Here is a 24323-nt window from a genome sequence, read left to right on the forward strand (position 1 = left end):
GTTCTTTCGAGCAGAGGTCGAGAAGTCCAGAGACCATCAGGTACCATTTCAAAAGACCGGCACGTACTTTTTGGAGAAATTAGAGGATGGTTGCAGGAGGCACAGGGGTTCCATCCGACCATCGACGATCCACGTTCGTGACCAACAGTTGTTGTGGAAATGCTGCAAAATCCACAGGAAGCGCAGCACCCGAATCAAACGTTCTGGAAATCGGGGAAAGAACCGCAATTAATGTCCGAGAACCCAGAGCAATAAGTCATCGCCAAGGCAGATCCTGCGTCCGTCTAGAGGGAGGAGGGAGGAGGGAGGAGGGAGGAGGGAGGAGGGAGGAGGGAGGAGGGAGGAGAGAGGAGAGAGGAGAGAGGAGAGAGGAGAGAGGAGAGAGAAGAGAGAAGAGAGGAGGGAGGAGGGAGGAGGGAGGAGAGAGGAGGGAGGAGAGAGGAGGGAGGAGAGAGGAGAGAGATAGAATAGAGGAGAGAGCAGCAGGCGAAAGGATCATTGAAACATTTTCCGCGCCCGCCCACATGGTAGGTTTGTGGTACTGCAATCTCCCGCCTTTTTCAACCTCACTACCCCGTCCTCCTACCAAGAAGTACCCTACCGTCTCTGGGCCCCTCTTCCGCCCTCCCAGCAAAATTTGAACCAGCCAAGTCGGACCGTTACAAGTGGCGGTTTCACTCCGGAAAACTTGGCTTCAACTTTCACGAGTCACGCCCTGACTGGCACACCAACCGTCTCGGCATTCATGATTGGTTCTCGCTCAGCGGCTGTCTTTTCTCTTCTCGCCGTCACGGTGGCCTGTGCGACCGTACAGCCTCAGGGGTATCAGTTAACGGTTAGGGGGACAGCAGTCGGCAGGATTAGGTTTCAGTGGTTCTCGCTGTCTCTCTTCTCGCCGGTTGGCCTGTGCGACAGTGTCAAGCCTCCTCGCCTCTCCTGATCATACTTATCCTCGTACTGATCTTTGACTTGTCTTTGAGTAAATGGACCACTCTCTGAGAGTCAAGGGGCAATAACCACGGGCCAGGCTTCGAGTCAGAAACCTTCAAGGCTTACTTCAAGTATTAGTGGCCAGCGGCCGGGCAGTGACTGTCGGAGCCGGGCCGGCCCGGGCTGACTCGGGCGTGCGTGGCCGGGCAGGCCGGCACGCCCGGCCACCCGGCCCCCGACACGCGGCGAGCCCGGCCTCAGCGACCGGCTCTGCACAGCAAGCACGCGGCAAGAAGTTCCGAGCCTGTTGGTGGCGGCGCCCCGGGCCGACCGCCGGGCCGGGCCGCTCAGGGCCTACCGTGACTGAGTCACCGGGTCAGGCTCCAACCCCGGACTCCGGGAAGTTGATACTGCCTACAGCGGCACGTAGTACGTTCGCCGCAACGGGGCTGGCAGCCCCCCGACGGTTCACACGGCCCGGACCCGTTACACTGCCACCGAACGTTGGCGGGGCAGACACTGAACTTTGCCTCACTGACTGAAAGCGGCCTGTATTCGGCGTATCCTGGTACGGTATTCGGTACTGAGTTTTCGGTCGGAGTCGTTGGTCGTTTCGAATCAGTACTAGAAATTTTATTCGGAAAGCACACTTCAGTCCTATCTGATACGTTCTAAAGAATAATTTCATCTCTCAGTGCAACCCTGCTGTTAATGGAATGTGAAAGAATTTTGACCGGATTTTTTAAGTTAATCTTCTCAAATCCGTGGATGAAGTTCACGATTATCTGAAATGTACAAGAGAGCCTCAAATCACGGGTAGGTTCTGGATCGCTTTGCCATGCTGATGATATGTGAATGCTCAATGGTTTCCATTCTTCTCTTCTTCCATTGCGTATGGTGGAGACAGCTCATTTGACCAGTAGCATAAACTGCAGCAAAGATTAGAAGAGTTTGTGTGAAAAGAGTACTCCTTACGCTTCCTTTCGCACAGTGTAAGCGTAGAAACAAATTTGGAAGCATTCTTGTCTTCTGTGTTGTTAAATCGATCCAAGATAACTTGATATCTCTGTGCAAAGGCAGTATTCAATCGTTGAATCAGTTGTAGCCCTTCCTGAGTACCATCCATCTTCCACAAAAAGTAACTTTTCTATAAAGACAGAGCATAGTCATTCTACCAATGCAAGTTCAATGCCCAGATCATAATAATATGGGTTGCGATTGAATTTCACAGTTGTTGCCCCTGCCTTGATTTTGGAAAGCATTCTTTGTTTGAACTCCTTGGGCATGTCCGCTTGCACATACCTAGCAATGCAAATAAGTCTGCTGTCATAAGATTTAACAATGTTACCCCTTGGAAGCAAGATCCCGAGTCATCCAAAGGGGGAGAGTGCGAACCTTGATGGATACTTAGCACTTTTCTGTCACCTCTCGATGCACTGACCTGATCGGGATTTTTAGATTCAAAAAGTTCTGATACAGATTGATTGAAGCCATGCTCAAATTCAACAGGGATACCCTGGAGTACGAATTAATCTTTCCCGCCACAGAGATATGACGGTCATTGCACCTCTTCCTCACAGAGTATTCTGTCCAAATCAAAGTAATTTGCGTTCTGCATGAAAATCCTGCAGCAGATTTAGGTTTCCAATGTTTGGATGATCACATACGAGAAAACAACAAATCGGAAAGAAGGATCAACTAAATGATCATTGATCGTATGTAATTTTCCAGGTCATTTCAAGTATTGCTTGCTCCCAGCTAAGCTTTGAAGAAACTAAAGCTACTCTTCTATTCGCAACCCACCCGCTCACATTTCAAAACTGCATGGCCTTGAAAGCACCTCCCAGCTCTCTACTAGTATGGTCCAGACTGTCTCAGACTGCATGTACAGAAATCAACTCATAGCTACAGGGTATTCACGAAGCGAGGGCCCACAATAGGAACAAGCTGCGCGCATGCCGTGAATTAATTGCGAAGGGGAAACAACGCGCGCTCTTGGGCCCCTCCTACAAGCGATCGATTCTTTTACTCAAATTAGAAGAATACAAGACCACCCCCTTCTAGACGTCCTTTTTCACAATGTTGAGGTGGTCCATTGTGACTCCTATCCACCACCCCTTATATTGGAGGCAGGTCCCAAAATTCTGTTTTCCGCGTGAAAATTTGGACTCAATTATATGAAATTATAGCCAAAATTCAGATAATTGAGACAAATATTGAAACCAATTCCATAAAAGTGATAGTAGCCTAGTGGGGTACCCCCTCAAGAAGAAAAAAGAATGGAAGTCTGATACCGTCCGTTCCATGCCTTGGACCTTCGGAAGCTTCAAATTCCTGCATGGATTCGATTCGAACCCTCGATCAAATCAACAGGTTAGGCGGGTTAACTCGATTGAAATCGTTTTAGGTTCAACAAAAAAATACTCAACTAAGAATCTCTTACCATCATATTATGATTAACTAGAAAATAGTACCAAAATCTCATGTTTGACTAAAAGTAATATGAATATTTAAAAATGTTTCCGCATTTGCAAAATCATACTTCTATAACTACTTTTTATCTTCCAAAGAATTGTACTAAGTTATAATTAATAAGTACAGTTTGCTAGTTCATTCTGGTACGATCACAGTTTTTGGCAAAATTGAATCCATTGAATGGGTGGGGTAGTAATTATCATGGGGTGGATGATTTGATGGGACCAATATTCATAGCAAATAAAGTCGGAAATATCACCGGTACTTGGGGAGGTATTATCCCACCCCAACGAAATGCTTCAACACAACCCATGCCCTTTCCACCAAACTTTCTAATAAAAGTTTTTCTTTGATGTACTCACAGATCAGATTATTGCCGATTAAAACTATTTGTAGATTATTTTGTACAAATATCCCTTCAAATTAGTACCTTTAATTCCAGTGGTAGCACATTTATCATCTCAGTTTACAATAACTATATGAGTATTTAATATGAAAGCAATGAACTTAAAATTTTGGTACAAATTCATTTTTAAATGCTCCGCCCCCACCTCCCTTGCCGCCGCCAAAGCTCTGCATCATGCCTACTCCTCGCTTCACTGATTGATCCCGCAGCATTCTCAACCATTTCTTCCTTGCACCATGTTGTCTCTGACCTGTTCTCTCCTCCTTCATGAAGTCACTCACACATGTGCCTCGCTCCCTCTTCCTAGGCTTGCATGGGGAACCCGTAATAGGACTAGTGACCATGGTGTGTTGTTCAAGCGACCTATGACCTCATAAAGTACACTCTTTCTCTTGATCATTCCCTCGTTTTCACCAATTTCATCTCCATTCTGAGTCTACCTGTCCTACTATGATTGATCCCATCACATCCTCCTTCTACCCAGGAGACAGAAAGCTCGTTACACCTTTCGGCTTCTCGCATAAGGCGTTTGTTTCGCCGATGCGCCCAAACTGTTTTGATCTAACAAAGAATTTTCACCATATCATGCACTTATTTCTTTCAAGCTTGTTTTACCTCCACTCGTGCTTGGTGTTGATATTCCACCAAACAGTTGAACCTTCTGATATCGTGATCTCTTGACGATGTTGTGCTCTGTTGTGCCTTGGTCAGGTCATCAATGGATAGCTATTCTTGACTGCTCATTACCAGTCTTTGTTGACGATATTTGTTTTCAGGTGCATTGATGTTGCCTCCGCAGAGTTTGTAATGCAAAGAGGGAATAGAGGGGGAAGAGGTGGCTGGAGAGGAGCACGAGGCGGAGTTGCGGGAGGACCAAGCACAGGGGCAGCAACAGGGACAACGACAACACCTGGATCTGGGGTGGGAGCAAGTGTACCCGGTGGAAGCAGGGTCGTACAGCAGACTGTCGGACGCCAGGAGATTGGAGGTGGCGTCACGACAAACAATCTAATGAATAGCATGCAGAACAATGCACCTGTCCCTGTTCAAACTTTTCCAAGAGGTGGAGATGTGCGCATTACTACTCCAACCACGTCAAATGTGCCGGTATCAGGATTGCCTAACAATTCCATGGGTGTACATACAAACACAGCGGGGTTTGGGATGAAAAATCTCAATCAAGTCGCGAACAATTCCCATGGGTATCAAATGGCGTCGGCAAGTCATCGCCCAGCAGGTATCACACGAGTCATATCTTAGGCCTCGAAAATCGCTTCTTCACAATATGTTTCTGATACGTGACTTTGCTTTGTTTTAGGGAGGGGAATCAGCAATTCGAATGCTTTGGCAAACTTCACTGCCAGCATTGCTAATGCACTTCCGAATGCTGGACCAGGATTCACTCCCAATCAAATTTCAAACGCAGACTTGTTTTCACCAGCTGCATTAAGCTTTCTTTTGCAAGTGATGTCTTCTATTTCCAACGAAGACAAGAGCTGATCAATTGCATGACAGCAACAACAAGCCGCCGCGACTCTGGAGCAACAGATGATAGAACGAGCGAGTTCAACGAACTTTGCTGGTCTTTATCATCGATCTTCTTGTGTTTTAAAATCATTGATTGAATGATAGGCGATGGTCTAGGCAGGCCAGGAGGAAGAGTTCGACGTCAAACGCAACGCACAATGGCAGATTTCTTTGTCCCCGAACAATTGAGGTGATAGAAATGTTCCTTGCATGGATATTGTGTGCTAATTTGAATGCTAAAAGGAGTGATCTCGCAACACGGAGTGCCCAGACAGCATTGATGCTTGGACCGAATGACCCAAGGGCTTCGTTCACTCCACATGTAGTGAGAGGAATAGGACCCAACAATCTTAGCGAAGGTATTAAGTGATTGCATGTTCATATCTCTTGACACAATTTTTGTAGAATATCACACTCTCTTCCCTTTGGATGGGAATGTCGAAGAACCAGAGGTGGATTTTTTCTGCGCTCAATTCAGTATTTTTGTATTTGACTAACTACTTTGATACTTCAGATCAGTGTAGCTCTCGGGTGCACATCTCGTGTTTACAAGGCCATCCGAAGCTTAGATGCAGGTGCTATTTGGTTTCATAAATGATTTCTGTTGAGTTGACGACTGATCGTTGTTTTGCTCAGCTACTTGTGCCCTTCGCAAGCTTGATGGGGTCAAAATATACGTGGATCACAAGATTGTTATGAAGGTAGGGTCCTGCTCCGCAAAAGCGTTGTCTGATGTTGTTTCTTAGAATTGGCAAGACATGATTCATCCTTCACTTGTACGACTCAAGAACATTTTTATAACCAATGAGTGGGACCATCAGAACAATTCACTTACGTACTATTTTCTGTTCGTTTCTTGCTTTGTGCACCTCACGCTTTTGCAGATTTGTTCATGATTTTATTTTTGGTGCTATGACCCTTCAAGAAAGACACATGCGACCAAGTGTGTTGTGGACCAAATCGTTTTGTCATTGTGAATGCTTACTTTCTGCTTTCTTAGTTGGGGCTGGTGAGATAGGGGACATTTCTGAGGAGCTTATCTGGTCCTACATTGCACAACTATCGTCAGCATTACGTTTTGTTCATAGGCAATACCTTGTTCTTCTCGTGAATAATCTATTTATTGTTGATGCGATAGTCGTGGGAAAGCAATACGTTGCCTGGATGCATCGAAGGTTGTTTAATTTGTTTTAGGATTTTGTGAATTGATTCGTGCTGCAGGTCTTAGTCACCCCTCAACATCGAGTATACATCAACTGCTGCGGAATTCTTGATGGTCTGTGAACTAGCTTCTACTGCTTGTAGCTCATAATCACTGATAATACTTTAGTGATCGGTGACAAAAAACAACATATCACTGAACTTCAGGTGTTGTTTTTTGGTGATGGTTGATTATGTCTTGACGCAAGGTTGAATCAGTCTGAAGACCTCAGAAATTTGGGAACATTATTGCTGCAGACACTCTGCAGGTCCCCCGAAGCTTGTCTGGTAATAAGGATTTTGTTTTCCGACTTCGCTTCTCAACTTCAAATTGACATCTCGATCCTTTACTTTTCCAGGCGCACAACTTATCTACCTCAGTTGACTATATCAGTGCTCACTACCCTGCGGATTTGAAAGACTTCATTGTTTACCTTATCACTCAGGTCACATGAAGGCCATTTGACATATAAATGAATGACATCTTTTGTTTCTAGCCTGCCGGTCCTGGTCAAGTTCCTACCTCAATATTCTCAGCTTGTGCTAGGATTTCAGGAAGACTTCTCGAGCAGGTGATTGAATCGCATTAGTTTGCCTTGCTCAAATGGCAAATTCAAGTGTGATGCGCGTTGCAGGTTGATTTCACGTATCAACACATCGACACCTGCTACACTGAATTGACGAAAGAAATACAAAATGGAAGGCTTTTTCGGTATTTGCCAGCAACTGATATTCCTCAATCCTTACTCTTATCAGATTACTGGTCAAATTGAATATGATCATTGAACGTCCACAACCTGGAACACCTGCCGCGGCTTCATGGTCAGAAACTGGGGATAGGTGTGATGTGCAAGCTGTGTCTCAACTTGTCCTAAATTTCGACTTGGCAGATATCTTTTGAAGCTTTTCATGGACTACGTTTTTCATCAAAGAGATGACGGTGGCAATCCAGTGGTGGATTGGGGGGCGGTGAGTGCAATTACTTGTGTTTTCAATCCTAAAGAGAATTTGTTCTACGAATTTCAACGAGCGTATTCTGGCTGATCTCTTGTCAGGTTGTTCAAAGACTGAACAAGTTGGATGTTGGTGTCAGTGAAAAAATTCTCTTGATGTCACCAGACGAAAACACAATTTTGGTTGTCAGTTATGCTGATTTGAAGGTGGTCTTTGATTCCGGGAAAAATGGCTTATGACGGAGGTGTCAGGGATGTGTGGAAAGATCGTTCCATGAATTACTGATCAGCGGCAACTACGTACAGGTTCGCAGTATCTTTGGGATTCTAATCCATGTAACATTTGGCAGGGGGGCGCGAGGAATGCTTATGCATTTCCAGCTATGGAATACAGTGCGAACAATGCTATTAACATGGGTATGGCCTCTGGCATTGAACCTCAATGGTCTCCGCCTATCCATGGAAGGTAAACGCGGGCTGAGAAATTTCAGATGGACAAGTGACGATATCTTAAAGATCTCCTGTCATGTCGATGACTCAGGCTGCATACCAGCAAGCAATCCCCGCGTTTACACCTATCTGACACGTTTGATGGTGAGATGTGACCTGCTTGCTTGTGTTTGTGTCTGACAGGGTAGGGAAACAAACAGGAGATACATGTGCTCATCCTCGATCAGTCGTTGTCTGGTCCTTCTTCAATGAGCAAATTGCAGCCTCGATGGACGATCATGGCGTATAGTCGATAATTCTTTCTTGTAAGATTTGATTTGCGAGCTATGGAACGGGTGTGCATACATAGGTGAGGATGTTATCATCAAATTCAACGGTTGTAAACAGAGGGATAAATGTTTTATTAAAAAAATCATGGCAATGGCTGTGTTTCCTCTCATGTATCCTCACAATGTCTTCTGGATGATCGGCAGCAACTTCGACGCAGGTGGGAAGAAGTTATTACGAACTTGTATCGCTGCACGAGTAACAGTGACAACAGTTAATCCTTCAGAGAGCAGATATTCCATGTAATTCGAAGATGGTTAAAAAAAGGTATCTAACAAGAGAGTTGGGACAAAAGGATCTCGTTGCTACTGGTGACGACGACCTACTGTGTCTCAGGAGACATCCAAAGTTCCTACGCACAAGAGTCATCCAACCCTCACAACTTCTCTCTTCTCCCCTCTGACAGCCGTTCCTCCATCCTACCTGAGTCGTCCCAGCAAAACTTGGCTGTGCACCCCACACGTTCACCCCGTGACCTTCGAGCTTAGAGGAGCCCTTGCGCAACTATGAGATGAAAAGTCAGAGGCCAGACGTAGTGAGTTGAATCTCATCACGTTGTTGACGAGCGATGTCAGCGGTTCATGCTTCTCAGCTTCACTCTTGGACTGGATGTTGTCTTCCAAACCATCCAGATAAGGGAATTCGCTCTGGAGATGCTCGTGACTCGACTCACGGTCCCACATGAATCAGTACCTGTTTCGAGTCCATATGAGGTCCTTTCAAGGACTGAGACGTGTAAAGAAAGGCGTTCGGTGAAGCGAGGGGAACTCCGAAGACTTCCTGCAGTCTCTCTCCATGCTTGTTCACGTAGCGATGACCTTGTTCCAGGTCCATGCTACACATGTATCAGACGCTGCTTCAGCCTTACATCAAATTTCAACCTTGCTCTTTCCGGGTTGGGGTCCTTCTCATACGCAGGAAGAGGAATTGCTCTCCTGTAATGCTTGCCCATGCCTGATGAAACGTTCAATAGATCAACTCACACCCAAGAGATATCACCCGCTACGCTGTCTGTGACGATTCCACTTTTTTCAAGAGCTTGTTCACCATTGTCATACTGTCAGAACGAGTAAACCCATCAGTACACACGAAACCAGCGAAAGCTTCTGCGGCACAAACCTTGATGGTTCGCCGATCCGGAAGGAGCGCACTTCCAGGTACATCGACCGACCAATTGGGGAAGAGCCTAAAGTCACGCAGTCACGCATCCCAACCGGCTCCCACATGCCATCGTGTCTCACCTGTTTCGCACGTTGACTCCAAGGCTCTCCAGCTTCTCCCTACAGGCCCGACCGTTAATGCAGAACTGAACGATCTTTGAACGCATTGCCTGTTCGGATCGTACACGTTGTCGGCGATGTAAGACTCCGGCTCTGGATTCTGCGTCTCAATCTTCACCTTGGGCAGCATTCAGTACTCCCATATCTGAACAGCTTCTACTCACTCCTGCTGGCCCCTTCTCGCTCAGATGTCTGGCTCCCCTCATGTAGTTGTCAACGGAGCTCGGCCCACTAGCAGGTTGACTCGGAATCACATCGGACCTTGCAAGACAGTGAGATGTCAAACCCTCGCTCAAAGAATGAGAGTCATTACGGGTGAGCATACACCAACCCATTCGAATTCATGCTGAGCTTGCTGCTGCACTCAAGTCACGACGCCCTCAAGGGCAACATAGAGCAAGAAACAAGATCGCATACCCCTTGTGAGCATGGACCCACTTCAACAACTGCTCATCATTCTTCAGCCTTTGCTCCCTCTCCTCCCCGGCTTGAATGTACTTGGCCAGGCTCGCCTTGTCGTGTTGAATGCGAGATCGCAGTGTCCTAAAGCAGATGGTTACGTCAGGGATACCATCGTACGGGACAACCTTGACAAGCTGTTCTGATTCGTAGCAGCCTTGTGTGCAGGAGAGAGAAGTTGCTTGCCACCAATCTTCGCCTCAAGGGATTTGCCGAGCTTTCTAACCACATCATTGACAATCTTGTCCTCGAGCTGATTCAAGCTGGAGTGCTCCGAGGCCTGACTCTTCTGTGTCGATTTCAATCCCTTCCATGATGGATTTGCCCATGCCATGCCAAGATGAGGATCTTTCTCTTCCGACCTGAAACCCTTGAGCGACTGACGGTAAGTCTGGTCAGGGCTCTCAAATGTTTCTCCTTCCATTTGCTGCAGGAAGGAGGCAAGGTTGTCCTCGAGCGCTACTCGCGGAGCATGCGGCTTTTCTCTCCATAAAAATGACACGAGGAGGACTGCCATGAGCGCTGCCGAGCAGCCGACCAGCCTCCTCATCATCCCTAGCCGCTCCCTCCCCATCATCGCCGAAGAGACAGAAGCTCCACAGCTCCCTGGGTCATAGCGGGGAGGAGGGTGAAAGTGATAGGATTTTCGTAACTGTCAATCGCTGGTTGTAACGTAGAACGAAGAGACAGCATGGCGTGGCGGCGACATGGCTGGGGGATGGTGGCGGCGGTGATTGCGGGATGCTTGCTGATGACGCGCTATCTCGATGTGAGTAAATTTCTATGACACATGATGATTGAGCTGGTTTGAACTGAACTTGCTCGAGCTGAATCTGAACATTTCGAGTTCGATCTGTTTGATAGGTTCTTGCAGGCACACAGCGACAGGGATGAGCTGTACGAGGTTGGCCCAGGAACCACGTTGCAGATACAGACAGCGCAGGGACCCATGACCTTGACAGTGGATTCCCAGATGAACCCCGAGGGATACGTGCATGCTTATGGGCAACAGAACGGGAGGGTTTACGCTGGGTACGTGAAGCTCACCGCTGCAAACCCCGCTGCCTCCCAAGCGTTAGAATCCGCTCCCACATCAGCTCAGCAGGAGCTCTCAAACTATCCCTTGCAGAACCCCATGTCGCAGCAAGTAGCTTACAACCAGGCTGTTCAGCAATGGAACATGCCACAGCCCAGCTATCAAGCACCCGTCCAACAACAGTCTGCTCCTCATTTCCAGTTGCACATATCAGGAGATGGGGCTGTCACACTTAACGGGCAACCTGTGAGTGCCGCTGACTCTAAGACAGCTGCCATCCTGCGCCTGCTTGCGAAACGTGCGTCCACGTCCAATAGAATACATCCGAGTAATTTGGAGAGCGAGATTTCACAAGCGCGGTCAGTCCTCACGAGACTGGAGTCTCTGAAGCAAGCGCAAGGGAGGAGGGAGATGCTGACAGAAGGCGGTGTTGCCCAACGGAGACACAGAAGCCACGATGACGAGGTGTCGAGAAGGGCGATCCTCGCAGCGATGCGATCTTTGTCCAGGAAAGTCGATGACATTGCACAGAAGCAGAAAACCATGGAGAGCACGGTCTCCAAGGTGAGCCATAGCAAGATGCGGTTTGTCACAGTGCTGCTGACACAAAACTCCCTGTAGGTGAAGAAGATAATGCGTTACAATCCGATCGGTGTATAGAAGTCCAAGGGCGAGAGTTGTGGGAATTTGAATTTTTATTGGTGAAATGTAATTTCTCTGCACATTACTCCCTTGACGCTACGGAAGATCATTGGGCACACTTCAGACACATTCCGAAATCTTCAAGACTGTTCAGGGTCATGTAGGATAAAGCAGCATCCCCCAGGTGCAAGTAAGGTTCTACAGCATATCATTCTATCCGTCCATTCAAGGCACAATTGTGATGTACGAATGCCGGCTTCCCACCACGACGAATGGCCTCACAGGCCACGTGAGAACTTCAACCGTACACAAAACCTTTCCATCCCTGAAGATTTGAAACTTCTGCTCATCAACGTCTATCACCAGCTCGAGCACATCTGCTGTCTTGAATCCTTCACAGGTTCCAACCTTCTCACCTTGCACCAAATTCAGCAAGCAATGCGCAGCAGACATAGAAGAGGACTAACCATGGTGCCAAATTTCTCCATTCTCTCTCAGTAGGATGTTCCCTGGGAATAACGTCATAACAATCTTGCTCTCTAGCGAGGTTTACTCTTGGAAGGGCCTTCGTTGAGGTTTGCATCGTTATAGCAGATTCCAACAAACGTGTTGTTGCCCACACTATCGATGCTGATTCTCATGCGATATTGTCCGCTCGAGATCACCTGCTGATCATCAGTCTCTCCTGTCAGACATTGAGCTTGTCCACCTGCTTTCCTTGAACTCCTCCCCAGCCTCGATGATCGGTTCGATAAACAGTCGAGTCCCCGTTGGACAGCATGACGTCTTGCCCTCGCCTGCTCTGATCCCATCGCGGGATACAAGCTTTCTCTTGCGGCCTTTCCTTACTGACTCGACCTAAAGTCTCGAGGTCTTCGATGATTTTGCTCTCATTCAATCGTTTGAAGACTACGACATCATCCATGCTGGGGCTGAGATCTCTGTGTGCGACAAGCTTGGGAATTTCTTCCAACGACAGTCTCACCTAAGGTACTACATCAGCAAGTTGACTTGCAGGACCTTCTGTGGGTGTTGACGTACCATTCTCTTCATATCAAGAGCTCGTTGATGGTCTGTTGTCTCAAGAAGTTCCCTGCAGAACGAATGACTCGTGTCAATCCTTACGAGAGCATCGCTTAGTAAGCGCCTCTGAGAGAGGAGAACACTTCTTTTCTCGTCATAAATTTCCTTGAGTTGGCTCATTAGGAAGAATTTCCTCTCGAACAACTTTTGCACGATAGACTCCATGAGCTCGTCAGCATCACACGAAGCACTCTCAAAGTTGGCTTCCAAGGACTGCAAGACGCTATTTACATTTGACAAAGAGTTTGCAATATTTGTTCTGGTCTCCTTGCTGAAATTGATCTTCTCATGTAGCTCGCTCTTCTGCCTTTGGTACACATCCTCGATGTCTCCGAACACATGGTCCCGATGGTCCATAAGCGCACACGTGGTGCAAATAACTTGTTCACAGAGCTCACAGAAGAAATCCGATCTTTGACTCTCATGTCCTGAGACCTGGCAGAATAAAGGAGAAACGTGATTTCTTTCCAAACAGCCATGATCGCTCGGATGGAATCTGCTTGCGTAGTCGTTCACTGTCAGCACTTGATGTGTTTTGCTCGTCTTGGACCTCACATGAGCTGAAAAGTGAATCTCACACAAGTATTGCTTGCAGTCAACACAAAAGTGTGTTGAGACATCAGCATCTTCTTCATCGCATACGTCACAGAGTTTGTCCTTCCCTTCGAGAACATTCATGGCTTGTATATGCTGAATCAGCATGAAATTATCTGGAAAGTCCTTGGTCGTATATCTGAGGGGGATCTGATTGTGATCCAGCGGGCATCTCTGTCCAAATCATTGTCAAACGTTATGACTCATCCTCATCATTTGCGAACCTGGTCCGTGAGCTCTCGCGCGCATTGCGCGCAGATGGTATGCATACAGTTAGGGAGAATCTTGGGCATTCGAGGACCAGACTCTGTGAAAGTGCAACTGCACAATCTGCACTGCATGACTGTAATGGAGGGCTGAGCGATCGACAGATCTGGCGCTGGAGTTGCTTCAAACCCCGCGCTGCTTCCATGGCTGCTCAGCTCTGACTCGAAGATGCTGACCCGCTGCCGAGACAAGGTGCTCTTGACCTCAAACTTCGATGCTCCAGTAGGAGACGGGCCGGGAATCATCGCCATCTCCCTGCCCGATCACGGACACGGACACAACCGCAATGAGACTAGGCTAAGTACTACTACTACACAGGGTCGGTGACTGCCGTCAGCTCTCAACTTGACCGCTGTTCCTCTTGTCTCCCCTCTCTCGTCTACCTCTCGCTTCTAGCTCTCTCTTCTAGCTCCACCCTCCCCCCCTCCCCCTTCCCCTTGGCTCTGCTCAGCGCTCTGCATGCCCGTCCCTGCCGACCGGCACAGGCACAGCGATAGCGGTGGCGCTCATCTGCCACTGGCACATCGGTCCTATCCGTTACTTGCGAACGTTCCGATGTAACGGCCGGATCACTCAAGTTGTGGAATCAGTGGCATGGTCGCACGTGCGGTCGAAGTCAGGCAGGCACCTGCGCGCTTGTCCGGGAGCCTGTGAGGGAGAAGAGGAGAGGAGCGACATGCGGCATACAGAGGCTGCCGACAGAATGCTGAGAGTTGCTCAGGTATGACAGACTTCGACGCAACTTGCCGCTTCTCGTCACTGGGTCCACACGATGTCGGGATCAGCGAGTTTGCTGACTCACGTCTTCTCGGTATAGGGGGGGTTATCAAGTGTGTCCCATCGGATTTTATAGTCCAAGAGATTTCGAAGGAGAAGATCATCTCTTCGCATGGTGAACTGGAAAACCCCAATGATACGGTGGTGAAGGCAAGCAGGGACGAAGATGATTGCTACTTTCAGTTCACCTTGCATAAAACCATGATTGACACATTCGAGGTCATCTCGGAGCTTTCTTCAGCTCTCAATGTGCCCTTCAGCAATTTTTCTGTCTTTGGCTTGAAGGATTCGTTTGCTATCACGACACAGGAGATGACAGTCTACGGAGTCAGCAAGGAACGACTTGAAGAGGTGAATGAGTTCGACAAGTTCATCATCAGCAACATCCGAGAGGCTGATGCTCCTCAACGTCCAGGACAGCATTATGGAAACAAGTTCACGATAGTCGTGCGAGACTTGAAAGCGGATGACGAGCATACTCAGGTCGCAATGAAGTCTCTCACAGAGAATGGCTTCGTCAACTACCTTGGCATGCAGAGGTTCGGCAAAGGTTCGTCAGAAACTGAGCTGATGGGGCGTTTGCTTCTGATGCAAGACTATATTACAGCTGTAGACGCACTCTTGAGGCCTCCACATGAGGACGAAAGGCACGTCAAGGAGCTGAGAGCATGGAACCTTGCCTGGGAAGCTTGGACACATGCCAGAGACGCAACGACGGCTCGCAACATCATGCCCAAGTCAAAGAGACAAGAGTGCGACGTGCTGGATCATCTGGTGTTCTTCGGCAAGAAGGGCCTGCCATTGCACGAAATCTGTCGGAAGACAGTTCTCTCGATCCCCCTCCAAAAGCGGATGCTTATGGTTCATGCTTACTTCGGCAAGATCTGGAACGTGATGGCAAGTGAACGACTGAGGATGTATGGCATCGATCCTGTCGTGGGCGATCTTGTGTACAATGATGATGTGGAGGACAGCACAGATGTCAACGACGTCGAGAGCTCAGACACAGAATTAGAAGACTTCAGCTGGACATGGAGCAGCAAAACCAATACTAAAGTCTTGAGCGCCCAAGACATTGAAAGCAAAAGGTACACTCGTTTTGACCTGATTCTTCCCTTTCCTGCTGGAGATGCAGCATATCCCAACAATGAGATGTCGAACTTGTACCGAATGTACCTCTCATACGACCTTGGAGTCTCTCAGATTCATTTCATCGAACGATCGTGGCATGGAAACAAGCTGTTTTTGCGGCCCGTCTATCGACATTTGTTCTCTAAGCCGGAAGAGTTTACCTGGAGCATTGCAAACATTGACAAGAGTTGTCCAGAGGACATGCGGACGCAACCCATTCATGAAGATCCTGTCCTCGGAAACATGGCCAGAAAAGCAGCACCTCTCGCAAGCTTTCCCAATATGGAAGCGCTCAAGGTGCTCGAGATGAAGTTTACGCTCAAGTCAGGACAGTACGCCACCATGATGCTGCGAGAGCTGATCAAGAACCGGGCGGGGATGTGTTTGAATTGTTCAGAGATGCACACAGCTAGTCATAGCTACCAGTGCAAGAATGGCAGGAGAAAGAGGAAGCATATTCGTTTTGATTCGGATGAAGACTAGCGCGTAACTTTCAACGAACAGGGGCCGGGCAATAAATTTCTTCCGTCACGTTGAAGCCATGCTGTCCCGTAAGCCTTATGTGCAGGGTTGCGGCTGTCCAATCCGGGCCGTCCGATCCGACTCGTCACTCACTCACTGGCACTGGCCGCGCACTGAGCCGCCGCGCCCCGGCCGCCGTGGCCGCGGTCCGATCGCTGACACGCGGTCCGGGGACCCGGCGGCCCCGCAGCACTGACTGGCGGCCGACGCCGGTGACTGAGTTCAGCCCGGGCGCTGCCACCGTACCGACGACTGAGCCCCAAAAAGTATCGAGAGTGGGGATGAGGGCTTGTCTAAATCTGGTTACAAGTGGAGGAGATCATGGCGGAGGATCGCGAGGGCGAGGAGGTGGAAGAGAAGGAGACGAGCCAGCAGAAGAGAGGAGGAGAGGGAAGAGGAGAGGACATTGAGCGATCTGCCTTTACAGCAGCACAAGGACAGCAGGGCATCAGAGAAGAAGAGTGCCTTCCATGTCTCTTGTAGCATGAGAGGTCCGGGCAGTGACAAGCCCTGACACGCATCAATCCTGTTTTTGCCCTTGTCCCCAAGTGAATTATCTACTTGACACCATCTGATGTCTCCTCAGGATGGACTCGGAGCTCAGATAGTACTTGGCGATCAGGCTACCAGGATGAAGTCTGGATCAGCTTTGCCTCTCTCTTTCGCTTTTTTTCTGTTTCTCTGCATAATCCTTGCAACTGGTGAGATAGCTTCGTCTCATCGCGTCTTCTCTATCTAGTTCTCATGCACTCGTCATGCAGGACATGTTGCTGAGCATGATAACGAACATTTCGGGCTTCCAGACACGAGTCGTGAATTGGCCAGTCTTGACGTAACTGTATGAGATTCAACATCGCGGCTTGCTGATTTCTGTGAATCAACAGGAGATAGATCTACAGACACACAAGGCGCTTCATGCTGCCGCCGTTGCACATGCCATTCACAAGCGAGTGCAGCAGCTCTCGGATGGTCGACCGATCAATCTTCCAGTGAGCAACGATCGTGAACGCCATCGTTGCTGATCTTGTGCCTGTTAACGAGATCAGGTGATCCCTAAGAGTCCTCCTGTATGTAGCGCTCCTCCTTCCATGCGCTTCTGCAAGTCGGTCACTTATCCCGTCTATCGGCCGTCAGCAGATCATACCTTCGCAGAGGTTCGCACCCAATTGCTGCTGCCCCATCGTTGACCGGCAAGGCAGCTCGACTTCGATTCTCATGCCGTTTACAAGAAGATTGTGCCGCACATGCGAATTTCCGAGAAGTGCTGCTGATTCTCGGAGCCTCTCACTCCTCTCACCTGAGATCGTGCAGACATTTTGAGCTCCCTATCATCGAATCTTGTCGGACCAACTTCCGCGAGTTCCTCTGTGAGTCTCCTTGAATGTGGCAGCTGAGCCCTTGGTGATGGCTGCTCAAGGTCTGCGAAATTTTCCGAGGTGTTGTCACGTGGGCTTGTGCAACAAGTATGGTGCGCCAGAACCTGTTCTGACGGCGTCGGATCTGTTGCCCACCGTGATGCTCACTTGGCGCACGTACTTCCAGAGCTGATCCTACGGCAGGACGATCGGCCTACTACTGTCACGTTTGTGAATGGCTCTCAGGACACCATGAGAGTCGAGATGGGAAGGAACGACACGGTCAAGGTGAGCCGCCTGCAGGCCCTGGGTCGGGAGTTCTCAAAGCTTCACGGCAGGTGAAGATGGCAGAGGCCGCATGCCTCGAGGTCAGAGCTTCGCTCCTTCCTCTCCGATCTTCTACGTTGCAAGAGTGTCTGATGCCAACGGCAGTACGTCAAGACCTACACTCCGCTCTTCGATTGTCGCTCCTGGTGCACTCAGCTCCTGTCCAAGGACTGCCTCTACATGCTGTCTCAGGTGAGATCGCGCGCGGGCAGTTGCTAGCATGAATGCAAGGGTGAGACTATTTGTGGCAGGATTGTGAGAACTTGTGCTGGGGAGTGCATTCCGAGCGCTGCGCGTCAAGGGCACTGTGAGTAATCACTCGTTGATACACTTCCATCTCCTTCAACATGTCCAACATCATCATTCATCTCCTTCCTGGCATGCTATACCGATGGATGAGAAGCTGAAATCCAGCTTTATTAGGTATCAGATTGCAACAGGCAAGGAATCAAGCTCGCCGAGACATCCAGGCCCTCTGAATCTCTCAGCATTCATACTTGTCTTTGCTGTTTACTGGCTCAACGCCAAGTTCTTCTCTTGATAGATTCTTCAAGGCCCAGGGCCTGTCTTAACTCTACAAAGGAGTGAAAAACCACAGATGCTTTTAGCCTTTACCTTTTGCTGTCTCGGCAAACAAGTTCGATCTCCTTCGACAGTTCATCTTTCATCATGTCAGAGCCCTGGAACCCTCAACCCTGCTTCTCAAAGCACCTTTTGTCATCCTGGAGAGGCTGGATGATCTCCAAATTTGAATCGTCCCCCCACCCAAGCCCTGCGATGCATAAGCAGTGGATCATCATCACTCTGCGCTACCTCAGACGAATCTTCAGACACGGTAGCCAGGCACCAGGGGCTCTCAGGATTCCAGTTGAGATCCTGGATGGATCCCCTGCTCATGCAGTGTAAGGTATCCGGTGGCGACAGGCAACTGCAGCACCTGTGCCCTACATGGTTGAAGATCAACTCAACATTCGTGTCAACAGTTGAACCGTTGACAGCCATAGCCTGTTCCTTGTTCGTATCCCAGAGCTTCAAGTCGCGTTAGGGCGGAGTCCCACGAGCTCTAGACTGGCAAACTCACCACCACACAGCCGTCCTCGCCACCACTCGCAAAGTAGTTAGGAGTGAGAGGATTAAATTCCTTGACCACCCGTCAGCACACGGAGCAGGACGTTTCAGCCTCACCAGGCAAGTGACAGCTGCCGTGTGACCGGAGAATGATCTGATGTAGCAGTCCTTGCTCTCAGCGGAGAACTGTACATAGTAGATCAGCTCACTAGGCTCAAAAAGGCGATAGCATGCCTTCCTCTTGTCATACAAGTAGACGACTCCTTGAGAATCTCCAGCGAGCAGGCTGTTCAAATCAAAGGCGCTCCAGTCTAGTTCCGACAAGGCATGGGTCAGTGAGACCATCTCCCTCCTTCCGGAGCAACTCACCGACGCAATGGAAATCATTGTCGTTCTCATTGAAAGCAGATGCAACTGGAGCCTCAGGGGCGCGGAGATCCCATAGCCTGAGAACGTCCCTCAGGATCAGCCTCGAGAGTCAGGGCAGTCACGACCCACCTGATCGACTTGTCATCCCCGGCCGAGCAAAGTTCCTGCGAGCTCTTGGGCTGGAATTTCACTGCCTCTACAGTGTCTGTATGCCCATTATCGCCCTTGAGGCTGAGAACACCGTTACAGGCCAGAGACAACCGGGTCAATCGCTCGACCTCTGTATAGGGCTCAGTGCTTTCTTCCCATCTGTTCCACTCTCCAAGGATTGAACGTCCCAGATGAGAACGTTCCCCTGCTGGTCGCCGCTGCAAGAGACACAGCAAGAGGTGAGGAGAGAATGCGCAGGTGTCGGGGACAGGGAAGAACAAACCTGGCCACCATCATAGCCGAGTCGCATGTATCCACAGCGAAGCTGCTCTCACAAACGCCATCCTCGTGCCCTTTCAACACGACCTGGAACGAGAGTTAGGAGCTACCAAGATGTCATCGGAGGGCAGACCGGATCCTTGTCCTTTGGGGAGGAAGGGTCGGATATGTCCCAGATATGAAGATCTGAGAGGTCTGACTTTGACAGGAGCAGATGCTTGCACGTTGGAAAAGTCCTCAGCCGATTCACCTCAGTGTTCCGAGGTGCCTTGATCTTGCCCAAAGTTTCCATGTGGGGAGACGGTTTCGATTCATTGAACTGCGATATGCGAGAGAGATCGGACTGATATTCACTAGGCACCTTCACTTTGCTGATGATGATGTGGTTTTTCGTGTTGCCTCGCTCGCTGAAGCACATGATCTGGCTCAGATGCTTTTCCTCCTTGGACAACACGCTAGACCAATGAACGCATGGAGACGGCACTTGGAGGTTATGGTGCGTGAAGAAGTCATACACCAGTGGAATGCTTTTTTTCCACTGCAGGTATTTCGAATGGTCGTTCATTTCCCGTGCTGTTCTTCCCCTTCAGAAGAGCCTGGATGGATCGCAGCAGGAGCTCAACGATGAATCTGGTTGCTAACAAGCTGTATCCTCCTCTTTGAAGCCAACAAAGCCTCAATCCTATTTCCTCTTCTCTTCTTGCCTCTGCTCCCCTACCCTCGTTTAGCCCTCTCCCTGACCTCCCGTATCTTTTCTCGCCCCTCTGCCCTTGTTCTCCTCCCTTTTCTTTCCCTCTTTCCCTCTCCTCTCCTCTCCTCTCCTCTCCTCTCCTTCTTTTCCCCTTACAACTCAAGCACTGGTCCTGCCATTCCGCCGGCGCCGTAACCAGATCCTGGTTTTACTCAACAAATTTCCCGCAAGTCCTGCACATGCAGATGGCCCGACAGTAGCGACACATCTCACGCGTTGCAATGCACGTCTAGCAAACGCCGAGAGCGTTCACTGTCCTCCTCCTCCAACTACAGGTTCGGAGACATCACGCCATTGCACATCCCTGCCTGCAGCATTCGAAGCCTCGCTCCCCGCGAAAATGAAGGTCGTTACAACCCGCGATGAAGCTTTCCGCATTGTGAACGGAACCCAGAAACATGTGATCCTTTACAAAGGAGACATGGAGGAGGAAGTGGAATCTGGCATTACGCTGCAAGCATGCACAGAAGATGGAGTCGAGTATGCGGAGCTGACGGTGGTCGCTTGTTGGCTCGCGAATTCCAGTGGAGCAAGCCAGAGGGTGATCGACGCGTGTGGATGCAAGGACGCGATCGAGCTGCAGCACCTCCTGGATGAAAGCCGTGCCATGAGACTTGAGGACAGTGAGGCAATGATGGTTGCTCAGGTATCCTTCAACAGGCTCGTCTCAGCAACTTCCTTCGAGTCCTCGGAGTTCTGGAGCAAGATGAACGCGGAAAAGATCCCCTCCAAGAAGCATCTTCACCCCAGTTTTATTGGCGTGCTCCAGGGATTCTGGCAGCAGCGACTGAGGTTCAGCATGCTGGATCTTGGTTGCGGGGACGGGCACGTTGCGTTGCAGCTGCTGGAGAGCGCGGGTGAGCAAGAGGCAGTGCTTGATGTGATGGGTGTGGACGTCTGCGAAAGTGCGGTAAAGAGCGCACGTGAGATGGCGGGGGACAAGAAGATCCCGGAGTTCCGGAGCTCGTTGGATCATTCCACTATCTCCTTCATTGCGCAGGACGTGACCAAGCTGGATGTTTCCTCCACACACGGCTTGTTTGATGTCGTTTTGTGCCAGTTGGTGATTTCTGTTGTTGGAGGAAAGAAGGAGAGGAAGGTGTGTAATCTGTATAGCTGCTACATGCTCTTCATACTGAGCATGTGTCAAGGCGCTTCTACAATGCATCTTCTCGCACCTCAAGGAGGGGCATGCCATGCTGTTGTCTGTCTCGGGGGCCTCGGAGCATGTCAACGAATCGTACAGGTTCGTGGGAGGGCAGCATGAGCTGGTTGATTGACCCGCCACCAGGAAGATCTACGAGGAGGATGAGGGCTTGACAGGAGAATACAGGTCTCAGTGCTCTCGTTACCCACGCTCTTGTACTGAATGCGCTCCTGCAGATCATACTTGAGCAGGGGATCGGAAGGGCAGGTTAGCATACAAAGTCATTGGGGTTGCATGAACATTGATACACGACACAGGTGTTATACATAACACACCATTTCACAGAGGAGGAGATTGTATCTCTTTGCAAAGAGGTAATTCCTTGTGTGTGATGCACGCTACAATTTCATCATTCTCAGATCCCACAGGTTGGTTTCTGCAAAATAGCAGTGCACAAGGAGATTGAAAGCAGCTCCAGAAGACCTAAAGTATACACTCACCCATCTGTGATCGCATTCTGTAACAGAATCACTAGGAAAAGGCTATCTTTTTGTATGTCATCGCGTATCGTTGATTGATGAAAGCCTGCCTCACCTCATGCGAATCTGTTCTGATAGTGTGTATGAGACGATAGCACACACGAGATTCAAAATATTTTGGGGTTTTACTGTTCCAGTACACGAAATGTTTACTCGTAGAGGGACTTGGTGTAGGTGGCGGTGGCCGCAACGTAGGCATCACGGGCAGCCTTGTAGGGGCCGGTGGCGAGCTTGAGCTCGTTGGCAGCCTTCAAGTAGGCATCGCGGGTGGCGCGGTAGGTGGTGGCGTAGTCCTCAAGGTCGAAGAGAAGAGCGAACATTCCTGTTAACAAGGATCAACAACTTTACACTTTCATTGAGTGATTACAAAGAACACAATTGGTGGAACAGAGTCAAACATCTGAAGAGTATGGGCAATCAACTAAGGGTTGACAGCATCATTCCATCAGCATCTCAAGCAACAGACGCAGTTCAAAGGGTTCATCGCAATGCCGCAGAGCATGTCTATGGGTTTCGAACCTGCTGGTGTGGAGTGTGGGTTCCCTCTGCCGCTTTTATTACCGCTCGTTCTATTTCCGGTGGCACTACCCTACCACTCCTCTCCTGACCCGGCTTTCGTTCTTTCGGCGTGATTGGTTTCTCCACTAAATGGAAATTTTCCCTAAAACTATTTCTTATCTTCAATTTTATATCTAATTATTGAAATATTTCGACAGCATAATGTCAAATAGTGATACAATTCAATATCGTGTGGTAGAGAACCAAACAGTTTAATCACCCACCCCACAAGAAAGTTCTATATTCGGGGCATGTCAACAAATTTACTCAAAAAAGTGAGAAAACATAAAAAAGAATTCTTTTTTATTTTCTTTTTAAATTATTTTTTTATTTTACAGATACAAGAAGTCAAGGAAACAGGAGAGGTGAAGAGGCGGCTCCGCCGATGCATATTTGAGGTAGGCGTGATGGCGAGGGAGCGGGAGGCCGATGATAGCAGATGATGGAGAGGAATTCGGTGATTAAGTGTGTTGTGACTTGCATGGGAGAGAGAGCGATCCCATTTGTTTCATTGAAAGACTCCTTCATCCATTCCACATAGCTACAAACTCTTGTTCGCCCTCTCTACTCCTTGATGAAAAGCCTCACGCAGGACACCTGTAGCAAGAGGCTTCAAGTGTTTCAAGATGCAGAACCTGGTGACCTAAGTTGAAAATCATTGACGTGCATCTTAAACTCCGCCTCCGTGTGTCGTTGCAGGGGTTCATGGCAGCAGCACTTGCCGTGGTGGGAGTCTGTCTGTTGACAGTTGGGATCTCCAGAGGAGCCATAAGGCAGAGTAACAGCATCGTTGAGCTCCAGAGAGGTAGGTCAAAGGTACACATGCAACGTGCCTCTGACCCTTCCCTGGAGGCTTTCGTCGTCAATCGCGCTTGCAAGCTTTGGACTTCGACACGGTAACAGTGGGCCCTTACGGTAACTACGACGCACAAACCTGGTACTTCCATCCGAACGGAATGTCACGCGATCAGGTTGCACTAGCACACATGCATGGACATTTTGATTCATCTTGCCAATCAGGATGCTGTCATCTATCAGGGGATCACCAATCAAAATCAGGAGGAGGGGCGTCTGGTCCCATGGGACTGGTCCTTTGCTGTTGTCGATCCTGCTTGTTCCTTGACAGTGTTGTCGCAGGAATGATGTGATTTACCAGCAGACCGGTGACGCTCCCGTGAGTTTATACTATCTTCATGTTCTTGTCCTTGACTTTGAAAGTACGAGCAGCCTGTCGAGGGACGCTTGGTTCCTTGGGACTGGTGAGCGGCATATCGGTACAGAACCTGCAGCTGACCTTGACAATGTAGGGATGACGTTATGTATCAAGACGTCGTGTCTGAGAGCTCGCAACAGAACGCGAATACTATCCCTCAGGACAACGAAGTCATGAGCAAGTGAAGTTCTTTCACTTAAGCATTCATAGTTACAGGATGATTTGGCTATAAGCAGAGAGGAAGCTGAATTGATAAATCATTATCTTTCGCAAGGTATTGCTGCTCTAGGGTCCTGAAGCTCCTTGGGAGGAAACATCAAAGTTGAATGCTGTTCTGATCTGGTGTGGGGTCATCGTTGTTAGTTCCTTCCAACTCCTCCTGCAGTCCCTCATCAGTCATGGTCTGCGAACTTGAAGTGACGCACTCGCTCAGCTGCCTCGATGCAAGGTCGCATGACAGGATCCAACCACATCGCTTTCCTGTAACACTCCGCAGCGGTGGTCTCGT

At 49.2% G+C, this 24323-nt stretch overlaps 10 protein-coding genes across 10 annotated transcripts; 6 read left to right on the forward strand and 4 right to left on the reverse strand.

Annotated features, from left to right (window-relative positions):
• Positions 1-4861: 4861 nt before the first annotated feature.
• GUITHDRAFT_162975 (hypothetical protein) lies at positions 4862-8074 on the forward strand (the record flags this gene model as incomplete). The annotated part of the gene is made up of 23 exons (XM_005833451.1): positions 4862-5048; positions 5130-5275; positions 5327-5393; positions 5444-5528; positions 5582-5697; positions 5744-5790; positions 5853-5913; positions 5975-6039; positions 6085-6173; positions 6223-6281; positions 6339-6426; positions 6477-6513; positions 6560-6614; positions 6669-6706; positions 6898-6984; positions 7036-7110; positions 7174-7250; positions 7295-7378; positions 7429-7507; positions 7594-7698; positions 7744-7797; positions 7842-7957; positions 8008-8074. The coding sequence occupies exons 1-23, from the start codon at positions 4943-4945 to the stop codon at positions 8072-8074; spliced, it is 1803 nt and encodes a 600-aa protein (XP_005833508.1). The 5' UTR covers positions 4862-4942.
• Positions 8075-8590: 516 nt separating this feature from the next.
• On the reverse strand, positions 8591-10592 carry GUITHDRAFT_162976 (hypothetical protein; the record flags this gene model as incomplete). Its single annotated transcript, XM_005833452.1, has 12 exons — positions 10136-10592; positions 9966-10091; positions 9862-9906; positions 9713-9809; positions 9614-9666; positions 9510-9548; positions 9388-9454; positions 9268-9325; positions 9150-9222; positions 8962-9103; positions 8692-8772; positions 8591-8620 (listed from the first exon to the last, which is right to left on the reverse strand). Exons 1-12 carry the CDS (start codon positions 10582-10584, stop codon positions 8591-8593), a joined length of 1260 nt encoding a protein of 419 aa, XP_005833509.1. The 5' UTR covers positions 10585-10592.
• Positions 10593-10698: 106 nt separating this feature from the next.
• GUITHDRAFT_162977 (hypothetical protein) lies at positions 10699-11917 on the forward strand (the record flags this gene model as incomplete). The annotated part of the gene is made up of 4 exons (XM_005833453.1): positions 10699-10776; positions 10882-11607; positions 11665-11744; positions 11791-11917. 3 exons carry the CDS (start codon positions 10699-10701, stop codon positions 11701-11703), a joined length of 843 nt encoding a protein of 280 aa, XP_005833510.1. The 3' UTR covers positions 11704-11744; positions 11791-11917.
• On the reverse strand, positions 11911-13880 carry GUITHDRAFT_107734 (hypothetical protein; the record flags this gene model as incomplete). Its single annotated transcript, XM_005833454.1, has 6 exons — positions 11911-12101; positions 12153-12194; positions 12239-12350; positions 12395-12670; positions 12727-13536; positions 13587-13880. The coding sequence occupies 6 exons, from the start codon at positions 13878-13880 to the stop codon at positions 11911-11913; spliced, it is 1725 nt and encodes a 574-aa protein (XP_005833511.1).
• A 472-nt stretch (positions 13881-14352) lies between these two features.
• On the forward strand, positions 14353-16020 carry GUITHDRAFT_107735 (hypothetical protein; the record flags this gene model as incomplete). Its single annotated transcript, XM_005833455.1, has 1 exon — positions 14353-16020. One exon carries the CDS (start codon positions 14353-14355, stop codon positions 16018-16020), a length of 1668 nt encoding a protein of 555 aa, XP_005833512.1.
• Positions 16021-16690: 670 nt separating this feature from the next.
• GUITHDRAFT_107736 (hypothetical protein) lies at positions 16691-18052 on the forward strand (the record flags this gene model as incomplete). Its single annotated transcript, XM_005833456.1, has 11 exons — positions 16691-16760; positions 16821-16897; positions 16944-17048; positions 17106-17213; positions 17259-17320; positions 17371-17426; positions 17477-17571; positions 17619-17702; positions 17753-17782; positions 17847-17933; positions 17993-18052. 11 exons carry the CDS (start codon positions 16691-16693, stop codon positions 18050-18052), a joined length of 834 nt encoding a protein of 277 aa, XP_005833513.1.
• A 238-nt stretch (positions 18053-18290) lies between these two features.
• GUITHDRAFT_107737 (hypothetical protein) lies at positions 18291-20172 on the reverse strand (the record flags this gene model as incomplete). Its single annotated transcript, XM_005833457.1, has 12 exons — positions 18291-18315; positions 18357-18402; positions 18453-18513; positions 18555-18630; positions 18679-18770; positions 18823-18882; positions 18927-19120; positions 19179-19255; positions 19308-19409; positions 19457-19546; positions 19612-19694; positions 19741-20172. The coding sequence occupies 12 exons, from the start codon at positions 20170-20172 to the stop codon at positions 18291-18293; spliced, it is 1338 nt and encodes a 445-aa protein (XP_005833514.1).
• A 526-nt stretch (positions 20173-20698) lies between these two features.
• On the forward strand, positions 20699-22079 carry GUITHDRAFT_107738 (hypothetical protein; the record flags this gene model as incomplete). The annotated part of the gene is made up of 7 exons (XM_005833458.1): positions 20699-21457; positions 21510-21604; positions 21650-21691; positions 21742-21772; positions 21823-21879; positions 21934-21993; positions 22041-22079. The coding sequence occupies 7 exons, from the start codon at positions 20699-20701 to the stop codon at positions 22077-22079; spliced, it is 1083 nt and encodes a 360-aa protein (XP_005833515.1).
• Positions 22080-22150: 71 nt separating this feature from the next.
• Positions 22151-22369, reverse strand: GUITHDRAFT_152395 (hypothetical protein). Its single transcript, XM_005833459.1, has one exon. It carries the CDS (start codon positions 22362-22364, stop codon positions 22194-22196), a length of 171 nt encoding a protein of 56 aa, XP_005833516.1. The 5' UTR covers positions 22365-22369; the 3' UTR covers positions 22151-22193.
• A 609-nt stretch (positions 22370-22978) lies between these two features.
• GUITHDRAFT_152396 (hypothetical protein) lies at positions 22979-24086 on the forward strand. The gene is made up of 8 exons (XM_005833460.1): positions 22979-23000; positions 23195-23240; positions 23302-23407; positions 23455-23573; positions 23623-23690; positions 23740-23776; positions 23830-23861; positions 23910-24086. The coding sequence occupies exons 2-8, from the start codon at positions 23229-23231 to the stop codon at positions 23998-24000; spliced, it is 465 nt and encodes a 154-aa protein (XP_005833517.1). The 5' UTR covers positions 22979-23000; positions 23195-23228; the 3' UTR covers positions 24001-24086.
• The last annotated feature ends 237 nt before the right edge of the window (positions 24087-24323 follow it).

The sequence above is a fragment of the Guillardia theta genome, assembly GCF_000315625.1.
Source record: "Guillardia theta CCMP2712 unplaced genomic scaffold GUITHscaffold_30, whole genome shotgun sequence".
Taxonomy (NCBI): domain Eukaryota; class Cryptophyceae; order Pyrenomonadales; family Geminigeraceae; genus Guillardia; species Guillardia theta.